Source organism: Myxocyprinus asiaticus, chromosome 42 (genome assembly GCF_019703515.2).
Source record: "Myxocyprinus asiaticus isolate MX2 ecotype Aquarium Trade chromosome 42, UBuf_Myxa_2, whole genome shotgun sequence".
NCBI classification, from domain to species: domain Eukaryota; kingdom Metazoa; phylum Chordata; class Actinopteri; order Cypriniformes; family Catostomidae; genus Myxocyprinus; species Myxocyprinus asiaticus.
Window position 1 is genome coordinate 17688597 of NC_059385.1, and position 9977 is coordinate 17698573.

Consider the following 9977-nt stretch of genomic DNA (forward strand, 5'->3'; position numbering starts at 1 on the left):
ACATCTAGAGTGTGATTAATTTAATTAAAGGTGCACTAAGTAAGATTTTGCTAATTAAAAAAGTTTTTAACATAAAGACATGAATGGCATTTTTTATAAATATGTTGAAAATGATGTACACTCACATTGATGAAGACTCCAGTCATATCAGTAACCCAATAATTTGTATTTTATTTTACATGGAGCGGGTCGCCCCCTCATGGGCGCCGCCATGTTGACAGCATATGCAATTGACTGAGTTACTACAACTAATAATGACAATAATAATAACACGTTTACTTTATACAGCGCTTTCAGCCAATGCTCAAACATAAAAGTACATGTAAAGAAAACTAGCAAACCAAACAATTAAACAACAAACACAATATACTTACTAGAAGTCAACAGTGTAGTCCATAGTGATGGCATGGTATTGATTAGCAGGAGTGTGATCCACCAGACAGTCTGAACAGAATGAGTGCAAGAGGAAAGATAAAATGTACCTGCTGGAATCATGAAACAAATTGCTTCCTGCAGCTCTCTGGTGTGGATCACGGATAGCGCGTGAAATCGAACACCAAGCGCGTGCACAAGGCGGTGTTCAGCCGGCAGAGAGATTGTGAGCCTTGGCTGCCTGGTCACAGTCTAGTACGCATCAACGCGTGAAAATTCGTTTGGATTGAATACAAGAATGTCCATTATAGGGATGTTAGTATTAAGAGACAGATAAAAACACTGAGTAAAAGTAATAAAACAAGATAAACAAACATACAATATGTGGTGTAAAGCGGCAGCACTTAGTATACAAGCTTCCAGTATCCAGGACGATGGGTGTCAGTACAGAGTCCAAAACCACAAGTTTTACTGAGACCGATTGGACGAGTAAGAGTCAGTTAAAATCTTACTTAGTGCATCTTTAAAGAGATTCTGACTTTCTAAATGAATTGTACTGGTCTTATTGTGAAAGATTCATTACAAAGAAGATGGAAATTGATGTTTGCCTTCATAATCCATCATCAAAATATAATAACTTGCTCCGCCTCTGAAACGACTTTTCTTTTTGGTTGATGTTACCAAGTACTCTTTTTTTTTTTTTTTTTTTTTTGTACCTCACCCCTCCATATAAACCCTTTTCATGATCCATTCAATTCCAGTGGTCCCTCCCTACATTTTTTCTCGTCAAATATCCTGTTTCACTCAGAAATACGTCATATTTCAGAAAAATGTGGACAGTGTTTCATATTGACTTTACAGTAAATAGACATATAATAGCATCTTGTGGACATCATGCAAAACTACACAAAAAATGCTCCAACTCTCTCTCCAACAGCAAGAGAAGCGTTTGTTCACTAATTTCCACCGGCAGCTGTTTTGCTGGATTGATAAATGGATCGAGTTGAACATGGATGACATCCGCAGAATGGAGGAAGAGACCAGGAAGGAATTGGATGAGGTCAGATGCCACCCAACAGAATTTCTCTTGCACCCTCTTCACCTATAGAACCTATTTAGGGGCAGTGGTGGCTCAGCGGTTAAGGCTCTGGGTTACTAATCAGAAGGTTGGGGGTTCAAGCCCCAGCACCGCCAAGATGCCACTGTTGGGCCCTTGAGCAAGGCCCTTGATCCTATCTGCTCCAGGGGCACTGTATCATGGCTGACCCTGCACTCTGACCCCAGCTTGGCTGGGATATGTGAAAAAAAAGGAATTTCACTGCAAATGTGTGATAAATAAATAAAATTATAATTTTAATTACAGTGATGAGGATGATACAATTCTGCCTTATTTAGCAGCATAAATCTAGCAAGCTTTTTCATATTTTACATTTTTTTTAACTAAGTGTAAACTTAATCCACCACTCTATTTTTTCCTCTTTTGAATATTCGAGAAATGTAATAGTCTTTTAGTATTTTTTTTTAGTTTATGTTGGAGCAAATGAGAAAGCAAAAATAATATTTGCTATGACCTCCCATGTATCTCTATAGAAGTTTGCCCCACTGCAACCTCCGCATTCCTAACTTGGAAATTGTTTATTTTCAATATCTATATTTTTAAAATAGGATTTAGAAATGGCAACTGAGACATACACTTAATTGCTGTTCATTACGTAGCCTTCTGTATTTTATACAATATTTACTCTTAATTACTGCAAATTTTATTTACTGATTTTTTTGGCCAAAGATTTGCCACAAGGGGGAAATTACACATTAGTTAATTGAACAAGCAGGCACAGCTGTCGGTCAATGCTGAAAATTAAAAAATGGTCAAAAGTTGGCCAATTACATAATCTGTCTGACCGATGTGGCACAAGCCTGACATGGGGGGGGGGGTGTGACCAAATAACCACAACCAAAACCTATATCAGTAGACCACTATTAGAAATATTGTGGGGGGTGGGGAGGGGGGTGACATGTCCCCCACGATGTCTGTGGTGGTTAAGGCCCTGCCTTACAGGCTTGTTGTGCTGTGATATTTTTGATGGGGAATTTTACAGAAGAGAACAGAAAGATATTTTTGAGTTCAGCTGATGTGAGATTTAGTTGTTATTTTTGTTCTGTTGTTTTGAGAGTGTGACGGGTACAGTTTGTCAATTTCTGTTAGTATTTTTCCACCGCACAAAGACAATTACAAGTAACGAGGCAGATGAATAATTGAATGTTGCTCATTATGAGGTCCAGTCGCTGCGAATAAAAGGGGCAGCAGAGCGGAGCGGGTCACGCTCTGCCGCTCTCAGGTGCTGCCCCGGGGAATGAGTGACGTCATAAACGTATTGGCGGCTTTCCAAGTTTCACAGACTTTTCACTTTCGGGAGTGTCCCGGAAATTAGTTTCTTCTCCCAGACTCACACAAGTGATCCAAAATCTCGGCTAAAAGTCGCCCCAAAACGTCTTTGTTTTATTTTTACTGCCAACACACCCAGTTTGAAAATCCATTAGGGGAACACCTTCCGGAATCCCACTTTTAGCCCCTACCAGTAATGTCTCTATGTGTACATGCACAAATGGCACTTTTATGTGTCAAACGTGGGTGTTCAAGAAGGCAAAGATATATGTCACATTTGTGTTATGGTATTTAACATTGATTTATGTAACTATATTACTTATCTAATCCTCTCGTTTTTATCTGTATTTCTGCATTTTTCATAGCTTAAACATCTGCATTGGGCTGGAGTAATAATTTAGTTTCTTGCCTTGTCTTTCTCTTTTCTTGTCTATTGCTCTGTTTCTTTCTTGACTCAGATGAGAGTGAAAGATCCAGTGAAAGGCATGGTGGCTCTTGAAGACTGAAGCTGCTGTGTGTTCTTCGATGCGGCCATTCATAATGGTAATTCACAAACTTTGGCGCCCCCTAATGTCATAAATCTAAAGCAACAAGTGAGATTCCCACAACATTACTTGATATTTCAAAAATGCACTAAAGAACTACTTCTGTGTTTATTACTTATCACTTTCTCTCTCTCCCTCTCTCACTTTAATTCCATTCCAACTCTCTCGCTCAGATCAGACCTGAACTACTGGAGACCAGCAGCATCACGTCCCTCAATCAAAGCAAAACAACATGTATTTTTTATCGTAATCAACGCCCATTATCCAGCCCTTTGTGTGGCCCGTCCATCCGGAGCATTCTTCGTATCCTCCTTTCAGTCTGACAATGGAGCACATTGACAAATAAAATTATTATTCAAAAGTCACGCCCACTTTATGAAGTCTACATACACCAATACAGGGAAGATCGGCCGTTGCGACTTAACAGGTCATTATGATGTCAGATTGTTCAAGTCTGACTCTCAACAGAGTTGTGTTTTAAGATAAGTTCTATGTAAAGCAGATGCTATTTGTGTGTGTGTGTGTGTGTGTGTGTGTGTGTGTATATATATATATATATATATATATATATATATATATATATATATATATATATATATATATATTTTTTTTTTTTTTTTTTTTTTTTTCAGATTATCTATTGGCAGTTGAGTGCTTGTGGCAGGTGTACAAACAGGGTTTTTAAGTGAATGTTTTTCAATGTCTGTTTTGCAGACCAAGCCGTTTGTCCATATGTGTTTTGTCTTAATCCTCTAGTGATTTGTTTTTGTTGGTGTATGGTTCATTTATTCTTCTTCTTAACCTATTTACCCAAGGTTACCCCTTTTCTGTAAGTGTGTCTGATAATTTTTTATAGTATAGTACTGTACAATCACATATCTTCATCCTGACTCCTGAATTACTGTATGCATTGCGGGTGTTTATACTGACTAGCTGCTTGGTCACATTAAATCAATTTAAAGGTGCACTCAGTAATTTGTTTTAATTGGTTGTCTTGGACTTACACTGAACCCCAGTGGTGTGGATGCAGCATCATTCAAACACAACAGTTTTCAGTTTCAGATGCCATTGTAGAAATGTACTATTCTGAGTCGGCCTTTATTAATTTAATACGTGAGTTAAAGTATCTAATAACAGGGTGGTTACTGAGATCAAGCAAGTAGTGTTCGGCTGGTCATGTGATCCTATCATGGCTGCCCCCATGAGGGGATACTGATTATAAGGATACTGATATGACTGGAGTCTTCATCTCATCTGAGTGCTCATGATTTTATGCATGTTTCAAAATTACTATTTATTTCTTTGGGAGTAAAACTTTTTAATGATAAAAAAAAAAAAAAAAAAAAATCACTGAGTGCACCTTTAAAGAATGCATTAGCAGTTAATAACTGAACACATTACAATTAATTGTGCTCAGCTCAAATCTGCTACATTATTCAGTGTCATACACATGTCCCTGAAATAAGCTGAAGTTGAAAGTATTAATTGCTTGTTGATTGATCAGTAACTTGTGCATCAATGCTAAAGGGATAATTTATCTGAAAATAAACTTCCTGTCATCATTTACTCACCCTCATCTCATTCCAAACCTGTATGTTTTTCTTTTTTTCCATAGAAAACAAAAGGAGATTTTGGGCGTAATGTTAGCCTCAGTCACCATTCACTTTCAATGGAAAAAGATACAGTGATAGTGAATGGTGACTGAGACTGATTGAGGCAATACATTCTGCCTTTTGTGTTCCATGGAAGAAAAAATTCATACAGGTTTGGAACGACATGAGAGTGATTAAATGATGACAAAATTGTAATTTTTGGGGAACTGTCCCTTTAAGGTGTAGATTTTCTTTGTCTCCTTTTTTTTTTTTTCTTTCTACTTTATGATTTCCCCTGTGTGTGATAAATTGCTTTGGTCAATATATTGTATTAAACCAGTGGTTCTCAACCATTTTGACTCCAAAGCCCCACACTGTCCAAGACAATATTTGAAGGCCCCCTCGCCGGAAACTAGACATGTATGATTAAAATAATTAATCATGGATAATTTTTGATTCTAGAAGTTTCAGAAAGAGTCTGTTTATAATATGTGGGCATACATCTTTAAGTATTTTTTTAGCATTTTAATTAAGTTGGATTATTTTATTTATTTTAATATTTCTTATTTTAAATTAATTTTAAGTCATATTGAGGCCGTTTTGGAAGTATGCTGAGTGGGTCCCGGCCCCTTGGTTGAGAACCACTGTATTAAAGGACAGGTAAACTCTAGCTGTCCCTCCCTCTAATCTTTCTGATTGGTTTTGCTCAGACAACAGGCTCCGCCCTCAGGCCCATCCACATTTAAAGGAGCTCAAAGACACAAAACTTTTAGAAATGTTTTGCTTTTTTTCTTCCATTTTTTTTTTTTTTTTTTTTTTTGAGCTGCGGCCGTGGTGCTCAGTAATGCTTTATGTGCATATTCAAAAAATGTTTTATTTCACAGTCTCTTCTTCTCACCTTCTTTCCATTGAAGTATTGATTATATTACTTACCCTATAATAACTTTTAACGAGGATAAAGAGACATTTATCCAGATGTTAGCAATAATTTCTCCTCGTACCGACCCCTCCAAACATATAACATTAAGTGAGATACTGTATATTATCTCTACCCTTTCAGAATGTTGCAGCACTAGAAATTTTATACAAATTTACTCTCACTACCAGTTGGTCCTAGTTTTATTGATACTGAATCAGTTGTAGGAACATGTAAGGGGTTGAGTATGGGTTTTTAAATCAGTGTTTTCTCAGTAACGTGATGTGTGTATGGATAGATACATGTGTTTGACGTTCTCAGTGTTTCTTTTATTTGCACGAGGGACATCTGACATGTCAGATAACTAAAATTTAGGTTTAAACCCCTGCGTTCCTTTCCGCCATTGCTCAGGACCCTCTGTAAATTCATTACATCTACAGTAAATTCACACAAGGCAGGCCCTGTAGAAGACGTTGGTGGGGATAACATAAGGTAACATTTATTTTATAAGAACTGAATGCAGGTTGTTTTGTGATATGCTGAAAATCCAGCCATATTAGAACAAATGTAGTTCATGAATCTCATTACCATTATAACACAACAATCAGCAATACCCTAAAACTGCATTTGTCCTGAGTCTAATCAAGGTGATGTATGGATGTATGTATTGAATTGTATATAGTATATAAATAAATGTAGATGAGCACATTATATATATATATATATATATATATATATATATATATATATATATATATATATATACAGTGCATCCGGAAAGTATTCACAGCGCTTCACTTTTTCCACATTTTGTTATGTTACAGCCTTATTCCAAAATGGATTAAATTCATTATTTTCCTCAAAATTCTACAAACAATACCCCATAATGACAACGTGAAAGAAGTTTGTTTGAAATCTTTGCAAATTTATTTAAAAAAAAAAAAAAAGGAAAAAAAAAATCACATGTACATAAGTATTCACAGCCTTTGCCATGACACTCAAAATTGAGCTCAGGTGCATCCTGTTTCCACTGATCATCCTTGAGATGTTTCTACAACTTGATTGGAGTCCACCTGTGGTAAATTCAGTTGATTGGACTTGATTTGGAAAGGCACACACCTATCTATATAAGGTCCCATAGTTAACAGTGCATGTCAGAGCACAAACCAAGCCATGAAGTCCAAGGAATTGTCTGTAGACCTCCGAGACAGGATTGTATCGAGGCACAGATCTGGGGAAGGGTACAGAAAAATTTCTGCAGCATTGAAGGTCCCAATGAGCACAGTGGCCTCCATCATCCGTAAATGGAAGCAGTTTGGAACCACCAGGACTCTTCCTAGAGCTGGCCGCCTGGCCAAACTGAGCGATCAGGGGAGAAGGGCCTTAGTCGGGGAGGTGACCAAGAACCTGATGGTCACTCTGACAGAGCTCCAGCATTTCTCTGTGGAGAGAGGAGAAACTTCCAGAAGAACAACCATCTATGCAGCACTCCACCAATCAGGCCTGTATGGTTGAGTGGCCAGACGGAAGCCACTCCTCAGTAAAAGGCACATGACAGCCTGCCTGGAGTTTGCCAAAAGGCACCTGAAGGACTCTCAGACCATGAGAAACAAAATTCTCTGGTCTGATGAAACAAAGATTGAACTCTTTGGCCTGAATGGCAAGCGTCATGTCTGGAGGAAACCAGGCACCGCTCATCACCTGGCCAATACCATCCCTACAGTGAAGCATGGTGGTGGCAGCATCATGCTGTGGGGATGTTTTTCAGCTGCAGGAACTGGGAGACTAGTCAGGATCGAGGGAAAGATGAATGCAGCAATGTACAGAGACATCCTTGATGAAAACCTGCTCCAGAGTGCTCTGGACCTCAGACTGGGGCAAAGGTTCATCTTCCAACAGGACAACGACCCTAAGCACACAGCCAAGATAACAAAGGAGTGGCTATGGGACAACTCTGTGAATGTCCTTGAGTGGCCCAGCCAGAGCCCAGACTTGAACCCGATTGAACATCTCTGGAGAGATCTGAAAATGGCTGTGCACCGACGCTCCCCATCCAACCTGGTGGAGCTTGAGAGGTCCTGCAAAGAAGAATGGGAGAAACTGCCCAAAAATAGGTGTGCCAAGCTTGTAGCATCATACTCAAAAAGACTTGAGGCTGTAATTGGTGCCAAAGGTGCTTCAACAAAGTTTTGAGCAAAGGCTGTGAATACTTATGTACATGTGATTTTTTTTTTTTTTCGTTTTTTATTTTCAATAAATTTGCAAAGATTTCAAACAAACTTCTTTCACGTTGTCATTATGGGGTATTGTTTGTAGAATTTTGAGGAAAATAATGAATGTAATCCATTTTGGAATAAGGCTGTAACATAACAAAATGTGGAAAAAGTGAAGCGCTGTGAATACTTTCCGGATGCACTGTAGGTCAGTCTATCCTGCCAGGCTATCAGCACATAGAATCTCCCAACTAGTAATTACATCTAGCGGTTTAGTTATGGCTGGATGTTGTCTGTGGGTGCGGACACTGTTTCTTATCTGCTTTTGGTTCATTAGATGAACTAAAAACTGGAATTGAAGTGATGTTGAACTGCTAATTATTAAAACCCTCAGAGAATCTCCTCCCATCACTGCTGCTGGCCCTGCCCCTTCCCTGGCAACACCTCTTTGGCAGGATGTGACTAAACATATTTTCATCCATTGATAATTGTTGTATTTTTGCTGTGAGCCATATGAATCTGTCCCATTTAAATTCCTTTTAAAGCTTACACTGTGAATGAAGCCACATTTGTGATATTTGAAGTTAAGAAATGCCTTTTTGAGGCAGTATAATTAAATCTAGTTTGCAGTTCTTCTCTTAGGAGAGTCAAGGTGGAGATTTAGACAAGTGAAACTAAGAACAAGTTGGTGTTTGAGTGACAGGTGGCTTATAAAAGGAACTATCAACATGAACTGATCTATGACAGTTTGTGTTAACATTCTGTTAGGCAGATCACGATAAACACGACTTTCTCATACATACGTTGTTGTTAGTTTTCACAATTTCTTGTCAAACTTAAAACCCAATTATTTCAGAAAAAAAAAATATATATTTTATCAGTTTAGGATTTCTCTCACCCTATCCTCTTTTAAGTCATCTGTTTTTTATTTCTTTTACTGTGAATTTTGTGCCTTTGGTCATCTTATCTTCCTATAAAACTACATTGGAGATGTGAAAAAAAAAATAAAAATAAAAGAAATAAACTTTTAAACAGTAGTGTTTTACTGATTTGTATTTCTAATTTTTTTTTTTTAAAACACTTCTTTATTAAAGCTGCAGTCATTTTTTGAACATGCCGTGGACTTCCACTGACATGTCAGGGCATGGAAGCAGTATCATTCATACACAATTATTGACCGATGCCATTGTAGAAATTCACTGTTCACAGTCAACCATTATTAATTTAATCCATGAGTGACAGCGTCCAAAACGTAGGCAATTACTGAGATTAAGCAAGTAATATTCAGTTAGTCATGTGATTCTAACATGGCAGCCCCCATGAAGGAACCCTCTCCATGTAGGTTTGAACAACTTGACATATGTCTTAAAATTACTACTCATTTCTTTGTAAGTAATTTTTTTTTAATGAGGACAAAAAATACTGAGTGCACCTTTAATGTTAACCTATTTATTTTTACTTTGTTTCACGATTTCTGCTTTGATCAAGCTTATTTAATTTGTTGTTTGTGTTGTCCCACATTTACTACTTTCAGACTGTTGTGTCTGAAAAATCAGATCAGATACACTGATCAGACGCAACATTAAAACTACCTGCCGAATTAGCGGATTAGACCGAAGTGATGTGGCAGATTTTCAAAGAGTTAAGTTTAGTAACAGCTATTACATATACACCGACTAGCCACAACATTAAAACCACCTGCCTAATATTGTGCAGATCCCCCTCGTGCCGCCAAAACAGCGCCCGCATCTCAGAATAGCATTCTAAGATCCTATTCTTCTCACTACAATTGTACAGAGCGGTTATTTGAGTTACTGTAGTCTTTGTCAGTTCGAACCAGTTTGGCCATTCTCTGTTGATCTTTCTCATCAACAAGGCATTTCTGTCCACAGAACTGCCCCTCACTGGATGTTTTTTTGTTTTTGGCACCATTCGGAGTAAATTCTAGAGACT

The 9977-nt window shown here is 37.8% G+C and overlaps 1 protein-coding gene across 1 annotated transcript in view; it reads left to right on the forward strand.

Annotated features, from left to right (window-relative positions):
• LOC127432705 (phosphatidylinositol transfer protein alpha isoform-like) overlaps positions 1-3825 on the forward strand; it is a 28893-nt gene extending 25068 nt beyond the window's left edge. The window contains exons 10-12 of the mRNA XM_051684060.1: positions 1310-1432; positions 3217-3301; positions 3477-3825. Of these exons, the coding sequence (XP_051540020.1) occupies positions 1310-1432; positions 3217-3264 (171 nt within the window). The 3' untranslated portion in view covers positions 3265-3301; positions 3477-3825. The remainder of the gene's footprint in view (positions 1-1309; positions 1433-3216; positions 3302-3476) is intronic.
• Positions 3826-9977: the final 6152 nt, after the last annotated feature.